A 23,462-nucleotide genomic window follows, 5' to 3' on the forward strand; every position below is an offset into this window, starting at 1 on the left:
CTGATTAATGTCCATTAATGTGCTTTGACAAGATGGAGACGGCTTTTAAATGCAAACAGAAATGAAATAAATAGTTCAAAGTATTTTGCTAGCTAAGATGTAGATGATGATCAAACGTTATGAGGTGTGACATCAGTAAATCAGCGATGAAAAAAATCTAATAAAACCAATTTAAAACAATTACATTAGAGTACATTTATAGCTGATCGCTATAAAGACATATTTACATAAATGATTGATTTACTGTCACCATCGGTGCAACACAAAAGATTGATGTATTTTTTGAACTAGTCTTGATCAGTGCTGCTTCTGACAAAACTATTCATGCATCTTGGATTTTTCCATCTTCTGTCATAAACTTTAATATGTTTATTCAGTGTTATATAACACAAAACAAATCGGGAAAGGAAAAACATGCATGGTTTTAAACTGTCTTCTCAAATAAAACTTTAAAATGTGGGGAGTTCGTTTGTATTTCTCTCCTTCTCTGACATCTCTTAATAAAATCAACTTCCAGCCTGGCCTTGGCTTTCCTGCGCAGCTCTGCTATATTCTTGACTCTCGGCCCTGATTGAAATTGAGATATTTTGAAAGAGATGAATGGACAGAAATGTCTGTCTGCAGATGTACAGAGCTGGTAGAAACCTGAAGATATTTGCAGCTGTAAATGAAATAAAATGTGGTTCCAGAAAGTTTCTGACTCAGGGAGAAGGGGGCTGATTGTAAATGAATGCCACACTTTCAAGTTTATTTTTAGCAAAGTAAATAAAAACATATTCTATTCTTTTTTCCACTTCACTGGATCACTTTTGTTGGTCTTTCAAACAAAATCAACAAAAAACACTTTGATTATTACATGAACAAAATGGAAAAGGGACACAAATAAAGGATTTAATGTTGGCTAAAAGATTAATAAAGTCAGAAAAAAAGAAAGTACAAATCTTTTGTTTTCTACTGTATTACATATTTCAAATTAAACTAATGTTTTTCTATTTGGTTTGATTGGGTTTTTTTTTTAAATAAGCAAAAGACACAGTGATACTAGATTTGAATACAAATATATCACAGACTTCCTTTTAAGAGGCATCCTCAAAATTTTATAATTTATTTATGTAGGTAGTGGAAAGAAATGTCCAATTTTAGAAAAATTTCAGGAAGAGTGAAGAAATACCAGTGAAATCAAATTTAAAGATTTAAAAGAAAGGCTGCCATCTTGAAAACAAAAGCTAAATAAATAAAAGATGACAAGGAGGAACTTTCCAAAGCATCCAAGCTCGTTGAAACGTTAAAATTAAAACAAATTAAAGGATCACTAAAGAAAACAAAACTGTTCCCCGAAACGTGTTTCCTTATTTAGCTCAAGACAAGCAGTCACAAGGACAAGTGTTGCAAGTTCAAGTGTAAACGTTCATTTTATTAAACATCAGTAGTATTTAATGTTTTGCCTTCTATTGCTTTACTTTCTAATCGTTAAGGTAGAGCGCTCTGTCTAATAGACCTGGGATGAAAATTAACAGTATGTTTTAAAATATCATGCATTCATCAGGGTTATAAAGGTCTCTTTCTCCCTCCGCGCATCATTTCCTCACATCATTATGATAGTCATCTTCATTACTGCTATCATTATCAGACGCGTGCGTCATACGCCATCACGATCTCCACCCTATGCATCCTGGCTCTGTTCCCCATTAACATCTTTATGTGCCCCTCCTCTGTGTCTCCACCGGAGGATTCCCTGTCAGAGGCTGCAGAGCTGCCGGGCAGCCCGAGTCCAGAACGCTGGATGTGAACCGACAGAAGCTGCATGTATTTATAGGCTATCTGAGTACAGAAATGCGCTGCTCACTGTTCGGGCTATTTATAGAGCCTCTTTGCTGATGTCTCTGCGTATAGAGCAGGAGAAGAGATGCTTCCCCTGGGAATTACTTACGAGACTCCCTCATATCTGCCTTCTTCCTCTGTTCGGAGCACGTCCGCTCTCCCAACAGCCTCTGTCCTCTTGTTTTACACTTTCCATCCTCTTTTTTCCTGCCTCTCTGCCTGTCTTCTCCCCTTTTCCCCATCTTCTAGGAGTCTAAAGTAGCTCATGTCTACATTTATCACCATCCCTTCCCCCCACAGTCTGTTTTCTGATCCCATTCTTTCTTTTACCTTATTTTTTTTTCTTTGACTTTCTGATTCTTTCAGTCTATTTTAACAATCTCATCTCCACTTTCAAACAGAAGACGCTGTTCGTCTTGAAGGGGTCAATTATGCCCTAAAATTTAAAATAAATGGTTGAATTTCAGTCCAAAAGCACAAGAATATAGTCATTGTTGCAATTATTGTAGAACTTTTCTACATTTGCTTTTCCAGCGCATGCAGCGCCTTGTCAAGGTGTTTGTGTCTCGAGACTTTTTCCTCGTTTTGTCGCATCACAAACACAAACTTCACTGAATTTTATTTGGATTTTGTTTGACAAAAACACTTTGTGAAAGGAAACTGAGTCATAGTTTGAATATTTTTGTAAATAAAAATCTTTAAATTGTGATGCGTGTTGCAGTTTGGCCAACCTCAGTCAGTACCAGACCATTATCTGATTTCAATATTAGTCTGGTATCAGTCTGAACTTTGACTAGGCCTTTCAAACATGTATTTGCTGAATTTTCTCATCTCATCAGCTTTCCCCATCCTCCTGCAGCATGATCCTGCCACCACCATGTTTCACTATGGGGCTATTGTGTTCAGCCTAATGTGTAGTGCTTGTGGCCCAGCATGCATTAAGTCTTGTTTGTTTGTTAATAAACAAACAAAAAAAGAAAAACATTCTTCCATGTGTACGACGTATCGCTTGCTGCAAACTGCAAACAAAACTTTATTTCAAGAATTGCTTTCTTCACATCGCTCTTCCATAAACTCCATAATTTTTCTTATGGTTGATTTCACACCAGAGTTGAGGCTCTCTGAAGCTCCTCCAAAGCTGCCATTGGCCAGAATAATCCACTGTTTTAGCCCTTTAGTGAAAAGATTATAAGTAAGAATCAGTGAAGCTATTCTTGCTAATAGATCCCTTGGTTGAAAGATGCCACATTACCATCACCAGAAAAGTTAAGATGATTGGCAGCTTGGAAAGCTAGCTAAGCTAATTTGCTAAATTGCAAAGTACTGTGAGATCTGGGACGTCCATCTTTAATGCTGCTGCACAAAATCTAAAAGCTTACTCTGTGTTGACTTTATCTGTTGTGCTCCTCATGATGCTGGCCCCTGATGCCTTTACAGAACGCCTGGATTTACTAGGAGATTAAGACTGAGATTAAGAATGATGATTAGCTGGGCAACTTGTAAATATGATTTTATTTACGGGTAGCCAAGCAGAGGGGCACAGGGAAAAACGGAAAATAAAAAAATTTAACACATTCCTTTCACTTCACAGGTTTGTGCTACTTGGTGCTGGTGTACAACATATATTCCAATTAAAATTAAAAATGTGGAAACTCAAGGGGGCAAGAACACTTCTGCAAGGAACTGTAAGTCAGTTTTCACTCTTTAGCACATCTTCAGACACTTTTAATCTGGGAATGTCCTCCGAGTGTTAATCCTGCAACCGTTTTGCCATATGCGCTCCAAGAGAGGTAAGTGCATGTGCAAAAGGAAAAGCCTCAATTCACAGACAAACAACCGCAGCAGCTTAAATACAAAGTCTGCAGCATGTCACTGGTATCAAAGAGAACATTCTTATATTAGGCTCATTATGTTTGGGGTGCAGCAGGCTATCCTTGAGCCCAATGACATAACAGGATGCAGTTGATGTCCGCATGTGAGCCTTCGAGCTCTGCGCACGCACACACACATACAGATTCCCTGACAGCCAGACACACCTCCTCCCACGTCCTTGACAGCATGTTGTGATGCAGAGTGGCGTCTGCTCGTCAAGCTGACAGACCGACTCTGACAGCATGGTCAGAGCGTTGCAGACGAGAGGGGAAAAAAACAAAAACAACAAAAAAACCAAACAGTGATTGTCAAACGCTTCAATCCACGACAACAAACAGCCCCGGCGGGCAGCGCAGAGCAGCGTTCAGGACCACCATCACTGGTTTGTTAGCCATCTGACGATGTGTCACTCTGATGCTTCAGCGACGCCTGACTACACTGAGCGTAGGACTCCCAAAAAGTCAAGCAACGCATGTAGATGAACAATACTCACATTTAACAGAGGAGCAACTCAAAGCACAGGGTTTCTGCATATTTTTGTTACTATACTTAACCAGATTTAAATTTCTAGATTTGTTCTGCAGTTTTTGTAACATTTTAGGCATGGAAGTACAAAAAATAGACTTAAATATGCTTGAAAAAAAAGTCAAGTTTTGCTAGTTAGATCAGCTCCATTTCAAAATCTGTAATTCTTTGACTTGTCAAATAAACAAAAGAGTATACGAGACAAGTATTTCTAAAGTGGTGGCTCCCGACCCAAAAGCTTATAGTTTTCAAAAATGCCAAAGGTGGAGTCTCATCTATTACACTCTTTACAGGAAGTTGTCATCATATTCTGTAATTTGAGTTGATACCACCATTTAAAACAATAATAAGACAATGTGACACGAGTTATAAGATGTTGGACATATTAGGTTGTAATTGTGCCCTTATTCTACAGTTAGTATATATAGATATATTTTTTATCTATGTGTGAATCTCCATGTTTCATTTGCCTGTCACTTTGACATCTGAATTTCACCACAGAGACAATAAAGGTCATTTCTGTTATATTCTGTGGATTTAATCTGAATTCAAAAACCAAAAATCAGCTGAAACTTCAGTGGGATAATGGATCAAAAGGAAGAGATCCATACAGCATTCAGAATAAAGGTTGAGGTTACAAAGAACAGAGGGAGTAATGGGAGATCAGAGATAATGCTGAGTGGAATAAGAATTGGGCACCAGAACTTGATCAGAACCCTCTTTATCATGGGAAAGCGTCCTACTGGGTTTGGTTACTGGGGTGGTGTTGAGGAAATGGTAAAAAAAAAAAAAAATGCCTTTATGGGATGTAAAAAATTATTATTATAGTGTTGTTCATGTAACAGTGGAGTACTGGGGCCCGAAGTTTAATGTTATTATTACACTGTGATAAGATTGACGGGGCAAAAAAATATGTTTTTAGGAAAATAATTTTTTAAGAGTGTTTTAAGAGTCAAATAACCCCAAAACACCAAAAGAGGTCTGGGGTTGTTTAAGTTTGATTTTGGATTTTTGTTATTTTTGTCATCTTTGGTGTTCCTTAGATTTTTTACCCTGTTTTCCCCTTTTCAGTGATTCTTGTTGTTTTTCTCGTTTCTAGTTATTTTCTGCTCTAGTGTATCATGTTTCTTTAGTGCTTGAATTATTTCCGGGCCACTTTCTCTTTCCCTTCTCCCCCAGTTAGCTCCTGCTCTAACTACTCACACATGTTACCCGTTTACTCATCAGCCACACCTCCCAGTATTTAAGCTCCTCACTAATTCACTAGTCGCCAGTTCGTTTTGTTACCTTGTCACACCTCGTCACTCTCCGTGTACCCACCTGGAATCCCTTCATGTCTTCAGTTTTTGTGTTTGCTTGGATTTTTGTGTTCCCCTTTTTTTATAAGATGAATTTTGTCTTTGTTTCATTAAATTCTCTCATCTATGGTACGTTTTTACCTGCTGCTTTTGGGTCTTCTTCAACCACTAACATGACTAAGAGGATATAAAGTAACAGAAGTATGATGAGCGTCCAGTTCTATTTTTTATTGCCATAAAACCCCAAATAAGAATAAGGAAAAAGGAAACGATTGGACTGACTGGATATGCAACCCAGAGAAACCATTATGTTGCCAAGTAACGAAGAGAGTAGTGGAGGTTGCCTCTCTCAGTTTTGGTGCAGCACGTATCCCTCTGTTGTAAATCCGCCTCCTACCATTCTTCAGTCTCATCTCTGGTTCAGCTGAAGACTAAACACAAACAGACTGGACCCTGAGGAGAACCTCAGAGCTGCTTTGTCAACTACAGCTCCGGTCTTTGAGGCAGAAACATCCTCAGCTGTCCCACTAATTCCTGCAAATTGAGGCTTACGATGTTCAGGGGACACCCAGGGTTGATCTGTGAGCTCTGATGTTTCTTTCGCAGCCCAGTGTGACAGTACTTAGCTGCTGGTGGAGGAAAACTTCATTTTGTAAATGCGAATTACACTTTTTCTTCAGAGATACTTTTAACTTGTGGATAAACGCTGCTGATTTTCCGTCCTGCAGTGGAGTGAAGGACTCAGATTTTAACAACCACATGTCCCCTTCAGCTTGAATTTAAAGTCATGTAGATTACAGACAAGTAGTAAAATGTCACTGCTGTGATTTTTGATTAAATGTGCATTAACACAGTAGAAACTATTCAACTGCAACTGACGTTTTGCAAAACTTTTCACCACAAAGGACTACTAGAAAGCAACACTTGGTAGGTTATTACACTTTAATATTACCTTAAAATCATATTTGCCCTAAAGTGGATGAACACTCCCCTGACCCTGATGGAGCTGCTAAAGCTCACGGTGAATGACGGGAACGTGTCGATGAAGGAAAAAGGATAAGAGTTGGATAAATACATCTTAACTGCAATCAGTGCTGTCATTTCAATCTACAATAATTATATCACAATCACATGTTTTCCCAAGAGCTTTTAAAGGCTTCATTTATTATAAATCACTGTGAAAACAACTGCATTTGTTAATCATTATGAGGCTTTAATCCTGTAAATGATAAATTTTTTCTGGGGTTCTGAAAATGCTAAAAGGACTTCTCACACTTTTCTCGATTGTGAAGGAAGTCTTAAAGTGATTTGTTGCAACAAAGATACAGATAAGTCAATGATTCATTCAAAAGATGAAGAGTAGGAGTCTTCATTACACTGTATAGGCTCTGCAACATGATGGACAGATAATTACGGAGATGTAATTACTACATCATCACAGAATAATAATAATTATTCTGTTCGAATAAAAGATTGGAAGGTGACTGTAATTGAAATATCATTGCAAACCGGGGGATAATGTGAACAAAACGGGCACATGGCGTCGTGCAGGATTAGCAGAGAGAAGGTGTTAGAAGGTTTAGCCAATGCCCATTACCACGGCCGTCACTCTGTCAGTCGGCCTGAGCGGCACTAAAACACAGCCGACAGCCTGAGCCAGGCAGAAAACAAGGAGGACAGAAATGGAGGTGCACACTGCTTCTCCAGCAAATCTACTGTCAAATTTGACGCTGGTGTTAAACACAGCAACTAGCTGCCAAAGATACATAAATGTTCTGCATACACCGTTACCAGAGTGTTGCTACTTAAGCTTTTCACAACCTTTCCGTCCTCTGAGCGGTGAGTCACTGCCAGAGGAACTTTTATCACAATGGCTATTAATCGCTGACATTGAAATAACTTCCTCACTGTTATTGAAAACACTTTAACATACTGACGACAACAATTATCAGCCTGAATGACTGCCTTCGGGCAAAAAATTATTAAAAGGATAATAAACAGTCAAATCACTTCTGCGGTTATGGCTGACTGGCGTTTAAGGCTGCTCCGACTAGAAAACTATGTTGTAAAGTATACACACTAACTTTATTAGTAGTGGTGGGACTTGATTAAGACTTTTAATCGAGTTAGTTAGAGTTTGCAGTGAATTAACGTTTTAATCAAAACAATAGGTCGACAAAATAGGCAACATTTTCAATTCAAAAAACTTTTCCACTGATAAATAATTGAATAAATAGACATATGAGCTCAACAACAAAGGTGGTTATTGTTTATATACATATTCAGCTTCCAAGAAGGGCTGCAACTAACAATTATTTTCATTATTCTTATGATTAATTGGATGAAAACAAATAGAGAATCCCTGCAGGTGAAGCCTGGCTGCCATCGTGTTCGCGCTCCATGAAGCTAGCTAGCCCTCAGGAAGTTGACCTCAAAAAAAAGGAAGTTAGTTTTCAAAATAAAAGCATAACAAGGCAGATTTTTCATTGTCTACCTGAGTGAGGGAGACAATTTTCAGCACCCTCACAGTAACTTCTTTGAAAAAATACTTATTTTGAAATGTGGACTGTGGAAGTTGACATCTGAGCTGCTGCAGCATGTTTGACATTGACATGGTACTAAAGAGTTGATACTAAAGAGTTTAACAGTTTTGGTTCTAGGCTAACTCTTTTTTATACACAACAGTTTTTTCCAGCTTCACATCAGATTGTTTTGAAGCAAAAATTAAAAGCGGCGTTGTTTGCAGATGACAGGTATGTCAGGTTTACTGGTAAACCAGAAACACAATTCAAAGGCTCTGAACTTTTATATGTTAAAAAAAAAGAAAGCAGGATAAAACAGATAATTAGTTGGGTTTAAAAGATTAACATGTTCATCTCTTTGTAATTAATTAATCAAAATGAATGTGTTATTTCTTAGTGATTAGCTAATCACATTGCAGTGACTTGGTGCAGGTTTAGTTTAGGCATCTGGATTGGATGTAGATTCCTTTCTGGACTTTAAACCAAGCAACACAACAAGAACAAAAGAGACTCTGAAAGTGTTATGGAGTGGTGCATTGAGTATTTCAGAAACCAAACTACCCAGAACGAGCTCAACCATCCCACTGGTTTACTGGTTTTATATCAGAGGAGGAGACAGGGTGAACTGGTTACAACCAAGATAAGCAAAATATATTGTGTGAAAATATGTGCCAGCATTGAAATCAATGGTCTGCAGCAACATTAACTCACACTGCCACTCCTGTCAGCTAAGAGAACAGGAGACTGAGACTACAATTCACACAGACTCCCAAAATGTGTCAATACCAAATTACGAAAAGAGGCGATTCAGCCTTAAATTCAGCTGAGTTGCAGCAGTGATGCATCTAAAACATGCAGGACACTGAGAGGTGGAGACCCTCCTCTACCTCTCAGTGGAGGAAGGAAGGAAGGAAGGAAGGAAGGAAGGAAGGAAGGAAGGAAGGAAGGAAGGAAGGAAGGAAGGAAGGAAGGAAGGAAGGAAGGAAGGAAGGAAGGAAGGAAATAGCAAAGGAAGGAAGGAAAGAGCAAAGGAATGAAGTAGAGAAGGAAGGAAGGAAAGAGCGAAGGAATGAAGTAGAGAAGGAAGGAAGGAAAGAGCGAAGGAATGAAAGAAGGAAGGTAGGAAGGAAGGAAGAAAGGAAGGAAGGAAATAGCAAAGGAAGGAAGTAGAGAAGGAAGGAAGGAAAGAGTGAAGGAAGGAAAGAAAGAAGGGAAGAAGGAAAGAAGGAAGGTAGGAAGGAAGGAAAGAAGGAGGGTAGGAAAAAGAAAGGAAGGAAGGAAAGAGCGAAGGAACGAAGTAGAGAAGGAAGGAAAGAGCGAAGGAATGAAGTAGAGAAGGAAGGAAAGAGCGAAGGAATGAAAGAAAGAAGGGAAGAAGGAAAGAACAAAAGAACGAAGGAAGGAAAGAAAAGGAAGGAAGGAGAGGGAACAATGTAAACTAGGAAAAAAGGAATGAAAACATAGAAACTATTATTCTGGCACAGAAACTCAAATCCAGACATTTCCAGACTGTGTGTTTTGTTAAAAAAAATGCTATCAGTGATGAACTGTTAGGAAGGTTATGACATCACATCCTGATCTTTACAGGCGCCTCAGTTCTCACACTCCGAGTCTGAAATCAAACCTAAAATCAAGAGAAAATCTAACATGGTGAAAATGAGGTAATGACAGAGTGAGAAGGAAGACATTGCTCAACACACCAGCAAAGGAATCATTCAGTGGATTCAGTAACAAACCACCAAAACTAAACTTAAAAAAAAAAAAAAAGTCTGATCGACGCTTGCTAACACTGGATCAAAAAAAAAAAAAACACGGCTGTGTGAATCCACTGACTCATGCTCCACGAACAAGGAGTAACAGCCAGTCATTGAGCTGATTCATGAGCCGTTCGATGCATTGACAGAAGGAGGACCTGCCGGGGATACGAGGCAAAAGGCCCGCAGAGAGAGAGAGAGAGACAAAAACCCAGATTTCACGACGAACCCGCAGGCAGGAAGCGTCTGAGTGACGGCTTGTTTGTCCAGCACGCCGAAATTTTCCAAACACTTCCAAGAGAGACGTTATTATCTCTTTATATCTCCGTGTGTGTTGTGAATGTGTGCTGAAGGGGGTAGGGCATCACGACAACGCAAGCCTCCAGACAAGAAGGTGGTTGCCGTGGAAACCTCGGACGACCGAGGGAAAAGAAGGAGCGATAGACAGCGAGAGACGGAGAGAAAGAGCGTGTGTGCGATGAAAGAAATAAAGGGGAAACATCCTGAGGCAAAACTAAAAGGGGAGAAAAAAAGAGAGGAGGAAAAAAAAGGGCCCTGGGAGGAGTCGAGAGCATCTTATTTAAAAAGAAACAAAGAGGGAGAAGAAACAATTAGGATAGTGAGATCAGAGAGGAGTGGAAGAGCAGTGAGGAGAAGAGTGCAGACTCACAGGGAACGGTGCGGAGGTAGAGGTTGTCTCTGATGATCTGCTGGTGGTCGTGGTCCACTGAGCCCTTGGAGAAGCGAAGGTTGAGGTAGTGCCGCAAATCTTTGTCAACTACCCCCCCTAAAAAAATAAAAATAAAAAGAGTTGAGTCAGGATCCGGTGTAAAGAGACGCTTTGCTCAAACGGTCTCCGAAAATCTATTAAAATGGGCTAAATCAAGAAACAGCAGTTCCTAAACAAGTCGACTCTTCTCAAACCTGAACACTTTTATATGTTTTGTGGAGGTCAGTAGTGTTTTAGAGAAAAGGCTGTTTAATTCATTTGTACACTTTCAGCCACTTCAGAAAGCATAAGCAGTCAGATGCGAGTACTTTGATTTAAACTGACAAAGATTGGGCCAGAAATAAGTGTAGATTCATCTGCTGAGTGACATCAGGGAGTAGAAACTTTTCCAAACCTAAACAAACATCTGGTTTCTAGAGAACATTGCTGATCAGTGAGAAACAGGATGTAGCTATCGGTAGCTAGACAAGCTACTCTAAACAGTTATTTTATTTTTTATAACCAACATATTTTAGTCTACAGAATTTATCCTCACAGTTCTTTATCTAAGCTTGCAATAAGTTACATTTGACCTCAGTTTAAACCATAGAAGTTTCTTTCTTAAGCAACTCTGTAATCAGGTCGTGGCTAATCAACTTTGCATGTAGCTAATTAAAATGGCTGACAATTAGCCACGGTGGCTAATAGTTTTTTGGCCTGAAAGAGAACCCTCTATTAAAGCTGCAGCAGGTAACTATTATAAAAATATATTTTTTACATATTGATGCGGAGCAGCAGGGACCTGTAAGGTTTGCTTATTCAAAGCCCGTTTTTCTCAGGAGTCACTAGAACTCCTTATTCAAGTTGTTAGACAGGAAACCAGATGAGTTCGTTATTGGTTGGTTTCAATGACCAAGCTAATAAAGGCAATAAGAATGTGGCTGACTTTAATAACTGCAGAAAGTCGATAAATTGACCTGCATTTTATGTATATAACCACATACTTAGGAATATCATGCGATTATACTGGGACACGACGCTAAAGCATCACAGGGCAACACTCACAACATTACACAGACACACTTATACTTAAACAATAAATAATTGACCTAGCAGTCATGCTTTTGGACTGACAGGAAGCAGGAGTACCCAGAGAGAACCCATGCATGAAGAGAGAACATGAAGACTCCTTACAGCACATGTGTCAAACTCAAGGCCCGCGGGCCACATGTGGCCCGCCATGTCATTTTATGTGGCCCCCGCAGCATTTTATAGGTCGATATTGACTTACAATAGGTTTTGAGCACGAATTGACTATAAACTACATCTCCCACAATGCATTCCGATTGTTACCAGCTAACATTACGGCTTCTCGCCACTAGAGAGCAGCAGAGTCACCTCAAGCTGCTTATTGATTTTCCCAGCGAATAAAACTGAGACATCGACAAGCTAACATGAAAACGTCCAAGAAAAGAAAAATCGATTTACAAGTAAGACTGTGAATGAAGATGTGTGTGAGTTGGTGTCAGGGCGGCAGGTCGCGCTAGACGTTATCTTGACCGACAACATAAAAAAAATCGGTCATGTACTATTTTTATCCGTGAAATTACATTCATATTAACATCGACTATTTAGTCGCATTTTATGCGGTTTAGTTAATATTCACCGTGAATCCAGATCCCATCACAAATTAAGCAGATAAATGTATCTACATTTTCTCGTAGTGACAAAAACCACCCCAATAACTTTTAATAAATTAAATTAAGCGACTTCACTTAAATTAGCATCACCCGCTGGAGTCTGAACGCACTTCCTCCTGGTTCCCATCTGCAGAAAAATCTGCGCTAATTCATCAGTCAGTTGGATCTGTCTGATCCAAACAGATCAACTGAACTCTGTGAGTGTTTTACCCTGTGCGGTCCGGTGTGCGCTTTTACCAGGATTATTTATTTATTTATTTATTTATTTTGCGTGGTTTCGCTTCTCCGAAACGGACAGATGTTACGTCTGCAGCTCCTCCAGACCGCGACTCTCCTGGGTAATGTGCACCAAGAAGGCTCCATTTGTTAAATCAGCTGGATGAGTTTCTCCCACCGGTTTCTAAGTCTTCGCAGCGGCGTAGCCGCGTCCGCAGTGGTTGAGCGGCGGACTGCGCATGTTACAGTCTAATTAACTTTTGCATCGTCATTTATTTCCTCCAGATAAACTGCCGGCTCCTCAAATGGATTAACACAACGTTGCATTCTCTTTAGTTTTCTCTGGTCTGTAATGGAGACTTGAATTTAACACACCATTTCAACCAAAGGTTTGTATTGCGCTTCCTAACCATTTTTATTTGTAAGTATTGATTTTATTTTTTAGCCAAGCCTCTGTCTCTGCTAATGACATCTTCAATACATTTTTTGATCCCAGGCTTAGTTTATGGACTGAACAGACAGAAACAGTTACCATTATACATTTTGAACTGTTGATTTTATTTTTGAACCATTTTTTTTAATTGTAAAATGTTGATTTTATTTTTGAACCATTTTTTTAATTTTAAAGTGTTGATTTTATTTTTGAACCATTTTTCTTATTGTAAAGTGTTGATTTTATTTTTGAACCATTGTTTTATTTTGAAGTGTTGATTTTATTAATTTTAAAGTGTTGATTTTATTTTTGAACCATTTTTTATTTTAAAGTGTTTTTATTTTTGAACCATTTTTTTATTGTAAAGTGTTGATGTTATTATTGAAACCTTATTTATGTTGAAGTGTTGATTTTATTTTTGAACCCTTATTTATTTGAGTGTTGATTGTCTGAAAGACCTTACACATGAATTGCCCCATATGGGGTTTGATCCGCTGACCTCAGCGTTACTGGCATGGTGCTCTAACCTGCTGAGCTAACTCACCTACCTTACAAACTGTTGAGTTTCCATGGATTTAAGAACTTACATGATCTTACCACAATGGAGATTTGATAAAAGTGCTTATATTCCAATGTTTTTCAAAACAACATACATAATATTTTATTTTCCAGAGATTTTGTATTTTGAAGTGCTGATATTATTTTTGAACCATTTTTAATTTTCAAGTGATTGTATTTCAGAGATATTTTTTTTATTTAATGTCTTAATTTAGTTAAGTTAGTGTGCTCTCAGAGGATCTGTGGTATAAGTATTTGACATTGTTCCATGCCCATCGTTGACATTAGACTCTAACAAAATGTGGATCATCCACCAGGAACACTCCAAAGACCATGAGTTTCTGTAGTGTAGAGGTTATCACGTTGGCTTTACACGCAAAAGGGTTCTGGTTCGAAACCAGACAGAAACAGATTTTGCATGTTCTATTCATCACAGGTGTTTACTAAAGGTCAACAAGGGCTCTGTGGTGTCATGGTCTGTACTCTGAATCCAGGCATCTGAGTGCAAACCTCAGTTGAAATTTTCATGCGTTGCATCTCACATCAACTTTGGAACCTCAAACTGAAACAAAGCAGAGAAGTTCAGTTCCTGTAGTGTAGTGGTTATCATGTTTGCTTCACACGCAAAAGGTCTCCGGTTCGAAACCAGACAGAAATGGTTTTTGTAGGTTATGCATCTCTTGGGTGCAGTGAGACAACAAGAGCCTTCCTCTTTTGTGATGGTTCATTTGCCAATCGACTTCAATGTAGGCTTCTTTGAAATCAAAGCTACTTTACTTCAATTACCAATTGGCAGTTCTATGGCATAATGCACATGTGTCAAACTCAAGGCCCGCCGGCCACATGTGGCCCCCCAGCATTTTATAGGCCAATGATTGACTTAAAATAGGTTTTGAGCACGAATTGACTACAAACTACATTTCAACCAAAGGTTTGTAATGCGCTTCCTAACCAGACGCTCCAAAGCGTCCGGTCCATAACTCTTCAACACTCTGTCAGCTCCCGGTCAGAAAGACGCATTTAGTTCAGAGACCATGAGATGATATTCAGAAAGGATTTTTAAAATAATTTATTTCAGTTGCCTCTGAGACTAAATCTTTGCGTAAAGTCTATAATGTCTGCCCATGTGACTTGTTTTTATTATTTGTTTGCTCACCTTTAAACACTGATTTAAATATTGTAATTTTTAAACTGAGCAGTAATTTTACATCCATGGAAACTCAAATGTAATATTTAAAACTTCAATACATAAAACCAGTTATTTAACAATATGAGGTGTTTAATTTATTTTTAACATTGTATTTTTATACATTTATGCTAGAGGTGCCCAAGTCTAGTTTTCCAGAGCTACCATCTGCAACTTTAGATGGATTCCTTCTCTAACACACCTGGACCATTATGAGCTTCTACAGAACTGAATGAGGGAAGTCAACCTTTTGTCTGGGGTGTTTTAGCAGGGATGCTCTCCTGATTTGTACCGTCAATGTGGCCCGTTGAGGGGGGCCAATATGCTGAAGTGGCCCTCGGTGAAATTGAGTTTGACACCCCTGCCTTACAGCATCATGTTGCCTGTTTTAAATGAGAAAACCAGCAGATTTTGTCGATGGTTGTGTCTAGCGAGCAGGTTTACAAAAACAAAAATCACTAATAATGTGTTTTTTCTCTAAAACTAAATGATTTAACCCCTGGAGGAACATGTTTACTGACCAGAAACATGTCAGTAAACATGTTAAAATGTATTCATTAATTATGGCACTGATATAGTACTATCCTGATTGTTTTCTAACTTTATGACATATTTTATTTATCGAACCTTGATCCAAAAACATCTATTTTCTAAATATGTGAAATGCAACATGGGCAATATTTGGAAAAGCAATAGACTTGCTAACAACGGTTGGCAGCAACAGGTAATAATATGTTTTTTTTCTAGATTTATCTAATTTATTACTGTGGGAACTTTGTTACAAGCATGTTCAAACCCTAAGAAATGCAAGAAATTGTTTGTTTGCTTGTTGTTGTTGTTTTTGCAGCTTCATCTGAGCCCAAAATTATCATCTTGGAAGTTTTAAGTTGAAACTCATCATCATTCAACCAGAAAGTTAGTTTCTGACAAAATATGTAGTTTTTTTGTTTTTGTTTTTGTTTTTTTTGCTTTTACATTTGATGCCAAATGTCCATTTTTATTTATTTATTGTTTTACACCTTTCTGAATAATTATAACATCATGATTGGTATTACAGTAATCACAGTCTTGGACTGCAGGGTGGCACAGTTGCCTTGCAGTAAAAAGGTTCTGGATTCAGTTTGCATGTTTTCCATGTGTGGTGGGTTCTCTCTGGGTCGTCTGGCTTCCTCTCACTGTCTAAAAACCTGACTGTTATGATAAATGATAACTAAATTGTCATTAAGTGTGTGTGTCTGTCCTCTGTGTCTCTGTGTCGCCCTGTGATTGTCCTGTGGACTGTCCAGTGTGTGAGCTACCTCTCACCCAGTCACCACTGGAAACCTTGACCTTGCAAGAACAAGTGCATATAGACAAAGATGGATTTATTGATCAGCTTTTTGCATCACCCTAATTTTATTTCCTGCCTCCTTCCACAAATTCTTAATCAGATTCAAGACTGAATTCTGGCCAAGCCACTTCATAACGTTACCTCAGGTCATAGATGCATGGATTAAACCTTAATCTGTCTGGAATTAGAGTAATTTTGTGATTTTGTGATTTATCTGTATATATACACTTAGAAAGCAGCATAATCGATTTTCACATCAAGAAATTGAGAATCTCCAACTTTCCAGGTCAAAATTCATATTTTGGGAGATAAATCATCTAAACTCAACATTAGACAATTATAAGTTTTCAAGTTTATTTTAAATTTTGGATGTTTAACTTGCAAGTCAGAAAACCAGTTAGTTTGGCTCATTGTGCAGAGTGACTCAACTGTTAGCAGCAAAAGTAAAAACAATATGTTTTCTAGGGGATTTTATGTCTATAATTATTATTTTTCTGCCTTCAGCATCTCTTACACATGAAGTGACCATATTGTATTGCAAGACCAGAGACAGCGGGGAAACCGTTGAGTTTTGTGGAAGTTTTGGGCCATTTCTGTTGACTGAAACGTCACAATTAAAGATATTTTTGGCATCAGAAGTACCACTCCCCATGCTTTATAAGCAATACAAGTTATAAATTGAATGTTTAAGGCATTCAGGCTTGTAGTTTGTACAAACTTTCACAGCCAAATCAAGCCAACCAGTGCCACCAGTGACACGTAAACTGGTGATCCCACAGGGACTTGATGTGCGGTGTCAGCAGGTCAGGTAACAAAAGCTACAGAGGACAACAGCTCGCACCCCCTTTTCTCTACGCTTCTCTGTTTCCATAGATTACATGCTGTATAAGCTGTTTTTCTTGTCATTAAGTCACTGAAGTGCAACATAGTAGAACTGAGCAAAGAACACAACTGTACGCAGTGGAGTAAAGAGCGGGGAAAGATTCATGAGAAGGTCCACAAATAGTTTCTCCTGCCTGCATCTAAAACAAGAGAAGCCCAGGAGGACGAGAGGAGGGGAACTCGCTCTACACGCAACATTTGGTATGCAATAGTATCACATCCGACAGCGGAAGGGATGAGGTTACATCCTAAGCATTTACAAATGACAAACATGTCTTGCCAGTCATGCATACAATATTGACCTCCTGCCAAACTGAGTCAACAGCCTTGGGCCTACAAGTTGATGCGGCGCCTACCTGTCAGGGGGGGTTGACACATTGCACTGGAGTGGAAACGCATTGGGCCCCAGTGCAAACACATGCACACGAGTCCCTGACACAGGTGACTCTGTGATTCTCAGAAAACAATAATGCATCATCCGCTCGCACAAACCGAGACCGTTTCATCACCGTTTTCAGCAAAGCCAGAGGAGGAGTGAGGAGGAAAAAGGAAGCACGGGTAAAACCTTCATCAACATCAGGCCTGCCATGATTCTCTGATAAACCACTCTGCTTTGTATTCAGGCACAGGCTTCGTGTTGGGCATGCAGACGCCGACACACACATATTAATACATGCACACGAGTACACACACACACACACACACACACACACACACACACACACACACACAGAGAAAGACAGAGAGAGCGAGAGGTTGAGATGAAGAAAGCCAGACAGTGAAGAGGGATCCATGCACCTCAACAGCAGCTGGCCCAGATGTTGATAAAAAAAATAAAAAAATAAAAAAACATCTTTCTCCACAGGTATAAATCCACTGACAGCCTGTCCTCCCTGGCGTCCTCTAGCTTCACATCCCACCGCCACACATCTTCCTTTACCTTGGTGAAACCTCCCCGTCTTCCCCGTCTTCCTCTGCTTCCCAACTGCTGCTCCGGCACACAGCAACCGGCTGCAGCCAATTTTAATCCCAGAAGATGACGACCGGGATGGGGGGTGTTGGGTGGGGGGGATGGTAGATGGAGAGAGACACAGATAGATGGAGAGAGACGACGACCGTCAGGAGGAGGGAAAAAAAAGAGGAGAAGAAGATGTGCCAGTGGGAAGCCGGGCTCTGAAAAAAAAAAAAGGGAAAAAAAAACTGCCAGCCGATTGGCCAGGCCATTTCCACAATCCTGCAGCAGCCTCTATCTGCTTCTGGTGTTACTGCACTGGAGTGTGCAAGTGCATGTGTGAGGGTGTGCAAGACAAAGACAGAAAAGCTGTCTGACGGCAGCATAAAAATGTTCATGCATGCGAAGGCATTCGTAGATGTGGGTTTCCATTTTTGTGCATGTCTGATTTCGGGCAGATGCCCTCAGAAATTCCTCCAACACTCTGCATCTCACCCGCCACACTGACCTTGTGTTTACGTCACACAGCAGGAAGGAATACAGCAAAACGCAGCAGCAGCATATGTCACTCTGAGGTTGTACGCACATGAAGGGCAGATGAGCTCACAGCTGCAGATGCCAATGAAGATGCCTTGAGCAGTTTCTTAAGTGAGGTTTGGTCAAGAAAACAAAAATAAACAAACACCGGCACCGAAACACATGCTGATGATATGAGCCGAGTCTGCAGGATGGGTTGATTTGAAAATGCTTGACTGGCTTAACTGTGCAGGACGAACAATGCCGCAGATATTAAAAACTCGTGTATAGAACATTACAGCCGGATTGCTTGGTGATTGGTTGGATCAAGAAAGCAAAAGGATAGACATGTATAAGATATACCCAGATCTCAGAGAAAGTCAGTGCTATCAATCGCAAACCCATCTAGGCAGGCAGACAACATCCACTACAGAGAAATACAGTAGCTCAGCCAGTCAACACTGACTCACTGTAAAGTCCGTTTATCCAAAACAAACACGCAAGCAAAAAAAGAAAAAAGAGAAAGAAATGAAAATCTGTGCCACCATACAGTGACTTTCAACAAGGTGGCCTATTTACAATCAGCTCCAGATTCCTCGCTGGAGTCCAGCAGCAGCTGCTACGCCTGGAGAAAATGGCCTTTCCTCCACCATGGATGGGAGGAGAGTTTCTCCAAGGTACTGAGTGCCTGATGATTCCTGTGATGGTGCGTTCAAAGTGCAGTGTTATTTATTTTTTTGGCTACACACCTTTCACCTTTTGAATAAAGGCAAAATGTTCAGTTAGTTTTCTGTTAGTCTTCCTTTACCTTTATTTCTTCCTGTTCTTCCATAAAGACCAGAAATGTTGACTGCATGATCATAGTTGTTCTGTCGACAGCTTCCCCCCACCTGAGCCGTGGATCTCTGCAGTTCCTCCAGAGTTACAAAGGGCCTCTGGTCTTATTGCTGAGCTTGAGTTACACACGTGTATATCTGAAGGCATCGGAGTAACACAAATCCACGTCACACCTTCCTGATTTTTATTGATCGAAATTAATGCCACGTTTCCTTCCACTTCTCAACGATGCACGTCACATAAAATCACCGTCATATACACTAAAGTCCGTGGTTTAGAGGATTAAATGTTTGCACTCTTCCATATATTTAAGAAAGCACTGCAGAGTTAATGTGAGGTTCTCATCATAACAATGCCCAGAGTAGACAGTTAAAATTGCAGGTTGTCCAGTCAGTAAATGTCTTCCTGTTGATCTGACTCCCTTTTCTCTCACGCCTTTAAAGAACTCGATTCCTTTTTCAGCAGAAACATGCACTGTGGTGATCCTGTAGCAATCATCAGAAAAACATCAAAAGTCTTATTTCAGCTTCTCCATCTTGTAGTGCTTGTATGGTGGGGTAAATGAGGCAATCACAAACTTTAACATAAAAGCATGTCAACATGATGAGACAAACTACGCAGGAACAGACACACAGATGGAACAACAGCGCTTCGGTTTGATGGCTGGAATCGATCAGAAGCAACGATGACGATGGTAAAACTCAGCACATATAAAACCCGATTACGGAGGAGAGACGGTCACTGAGCTCATGGGGCAAATTTCACTCATTAAAAAAGCAGAGTTTAAGTGAATATTGCTCAGAAATGACTCGACGTGTGTGCATTTGATGGGAAGCGACTCTGTTGTGCCAACCTGTTAATTTCAAAGCTCCTCTTCAGCTTCGCTCCCAGTTTGACAGGACGTGGACTAACAAGCACACACAGCGGCACAACTAAGAGAGAAACGCCGTTAGAAATACCAACTTTGATGCCATTTTAATGGTTACAGTTTAGACTTCATTTTCCATTTTCTTATAATTTGCTTGTTTGTCTTGTTTTAAATTAATTGTTGGAGAAAATAAGTGTCTGATTGTAATCTTCCCATCTTCCAAGTCATCTGCATGGAAGACAGTTTGTATATTATTGCATTTTTAACACAGGCACGCTGTTAATAATGCACTTTTTTGTCAAGGTTGCAGTGAAGTAGGTTGTAAATCTTGACCTCTGCGCCCTCAGTAGCGAAGAACAACACATAATTTATTTTGATAAGTTGAAACAGCATCCAGCCTGACCTGGCAGCTTCTAAAGCATATATGATCGGCGAAAAATATAGAAAATAGACTCCATATTTGCTTTCATCTTTACGCCAACAGAAAAACATTGTTATCCTGCTTCATAATTTCTTGTTTTGCTATGAACATATTGCAGCTCAATACTTATTGTTTCAGCTGTGCTCTCCTGGGCAGTTTGGGACGTCTGAGTAAACCATGCAGAGCAGATCACGTGACGCAGAGAAACCAGGAGCCGCAGCGTCTCTCTGTTACTGTAAATGTCACTGGAAGTGTGAATTGATTAGGACGATCCTTTCAGATTTGCAAGCTGTGCATAAAAAACGCGCTATGGTTTTTCAAAATTGGCTTAAAACACAATCTGTGTTTTTAGACAATAGGCTTGGCTATGGAGGCTGTAAACAGGAATTTATTTAACAATTGTAAATAAATTGTCACAATGTTTTTTTTTCACGGTGCAATAAATGACATTATTTTGTGCATCTTAACAAATCAAGTACGTTTGAGTTGGAGACTCGAATAAAAAGAACAAAACAAAAATGTTTATCACACTTTGTTAGTTTTTATATCCTATTAAATTATTTATTCCTTACATATCTTTAGTGAATCTTGAGAAATGTGTTGTTTCCTCAAGCAACACAAATCAGTTTAGACCAATAATCTTCACCTAGCAGCCCTAAAGTGTCCATATATTAAGAGCTTTAGGATTTCTTGTGATTTGCAAACACAGAGTTCTTCCAGCAGACAGGAGTGTGTGTGCATTATAAATTTGGGTTTGCATGGAGAATGTAGATGCAGGAGCTAACAGGAGCCATTTTGTTTGATTTGGGAAGACATAATTAGTTCTGACATATCCACTCCACCATCAGGCCACGACAGGAGAGCAACGCCGTCTCTGCACACTGATTCACCGAGTTTCACCACTAAACTCTTAAACGCAAACAATCCTGCAGTAATGCTTCAGGAATTCACCGTTGTCAGCTCTGACTCTGATTGTATATCCACTTATTTAAATCCCGACTCACCACCGGCCGGCTCGGATCTCCCCTGAGACACGGACGAGCGCCGCAGTGGATGAAGTGAGGGCGAGTTGAAGGTTGGGATGTGAGCTGGCGGTTGGGGGCGTGCAGGCAGAGGAGATGCGAGATGCTGTTTTTCCAGAGTGGTTGTCATGGAGAACAAAACCCCGAGAGGCTTCGTAATCAATAACTTTCACCTATTTCTACATTGGGTTGCTCAGATTACAAAGGGGCATAAATATTTGCATTTCTTAAACAAAAAAGCATAAACAATTAAAAACGAATATACAAATGTGGCAATAAATAATTAAAAAAGGTTACTTTACTGACAAAAGTTAGTTTATGGATATATTTCATAAAGTTTCATCTGATTTTTTCATTCATATGCAACAAGCAGCGATCCATTGTGCATTCTGAAGTCTTTCCATTGGAGCGAGTATTAACTTCTTCTGCAGCTTGAGCTACATTAACTCATCTGTGGGATCAGACCACATGGTCACCGATCCTGAGTTACACACTTTTATAAATGCAGATAACAGCAAACCCGAAGCACAAGATGAATAAATGATCAGGGTTGTTTTTCACTTCACATGTCAATGCTGTTAGTGTTTTTTGCCTGATTAGTGCAGGTTTGCATCTGCGAATACGTGCATTTTGAAAACCAAAACTTCAGGAACATCGTTATGCTGGTTAATCACAGAGTTTAGACGAAACAGAAACTGTTAAAGCAATGGCTCCTACAACATCAAATCAAAATCCAATTTATTGATAAATTACCTTTAAAGATAAGCAAGTTTCCCCAGAAACTGTCCAAAAATAAAATAAAGACAAGAGATGAAATATATGCAGCACTCATAAAATAGAACAGGCGTGTCAATTCACACTGGGCTTAACGCTGATGAGAAAAAATGTGTTTTTGAAAGAGGAAGTGAAGACGCCTGTCTAATATTTAAAGACAAGAAACAAATGGAGACTTTTCTGTTGTTGTTTCTGTCTCTTTTGTGAACACTGCTGCAGCTGATAAGATTTATGTTTGCATGTTATAAAAAAAGTACAATGTCCTTCGCCCGTGCCCTCAAAGCATTTCTGCACCCCCGATCAGAAGCAGCTGGCGCCCTGGGCGAATCACCCCTTCAACATGCCCGTGTTGCCCATATCAGAAGCCTCCAGTCTCTATAATTAGTTCCTCTGCACAGTTACAACAACATCTTTATAGTTACAACCAACCAAACAAATCTTCCACATTGGCCTGATATTGTTGAAACACTTTTAACATCGTAACTAGAGGAATATCAATAAAGGAATATAAAAACTTCTGTTTAATTCTGCTTTTTGTTGTCATGTTGAAGTCGTCCAGCTGTGGATGAAGTATCTGTTTTAGTGGCAGCAGGAGGGAAGGCCTATTTCTAGCAGTAAATGACAGAGTCTTTCTCCTGAAGGTCCTAATATTGATCCTCAAACCGGTCTTAATGATGATGTCCCACCATGTCTTTCCCTACAGTGCCATAATCACGATCAGACACACATTGACAACCTCAGAGCCACATTAAAGGGAAACACGGCTGCACTACAAATGAGACTGCAGGATTAAAGATGAAAGGTTATAAGAACGATCCCTCCTCCCTCAGCAGGTAAATGAATTCCTCGTTTCACTTTAATTCACACAACCAACAGTGATGAGATAAATACTGATGGACTCAGGGGTGCCCGCGCGTCGGTGTGCTGGTGTTTTTGCGGCGGCTGTACGGCGGTGTTTGTCATTCCTGATTGCGCTCTTCAACTCGAGCAGGGCTCTTCAGACTCCATCAGAAACAACATGCAGGATGCATCTAAATGAAAACAACGGCACTGACACAAGAGGGAAGGAGGGTGGAGAAAGTGCAACAGTACAAGCGGGGTCGTTTATCGTTTTGCAGGAGCAGGAAATAATAATAATAAAGAAACAACACAACGGGAGAGCGCAAAATATAAAGGACTCTTAAGGGCAACATTGAGCCGTAAAATACTCATCATTCTGGTGGAGCAGCAGTCGATAATCTGGGGGCTTTAAATTCAGAATCGGCG

General features: G+C 39.7%; 1 protein-coding gene across 1 annotated transcript in view; it reads right to left on the reverse strand.

Annotated features, from left to right (window-relative positions):
• Nucleotides 1-23,462, reverse strand: part of LOC106926354 (membrane-associated guanylate kinase, WW and PDZ domain-containing protein 2-like) — a 102,448-nt gene that overhangs the window by 64,495 nt on the left and 14,491 nt on the right. The window contains exon 2 of the mRNA XM_088006322.1: nucleotides 10,463-10,579. Coding sequence (XP_087862448.1) covers nucleotides 10,463-10,579 — 117 coding nt within the window. The remainder of the gene's footprint in view (nucleotides 1-10,462; nucleotides 10,580-23,462) is intronic.

This window comes from Poecilia mexicana, unplaced genomic scaffold (genome assembly GCF_051168715.1).
Source record: "Poecilia mexicana isolate PSO_F unplaced genomic scaffold, ASM5116871v1 scaffold_6, whole genome shotgun sequence".
NCBI classification, from domain to species: domain Eukaryota; kingdom Metazoa; phylum Chordata; class Actinopteri; order Cyprinodontiformes; family Poeciliidae; genus Poecilia; species Poecilia mexicana.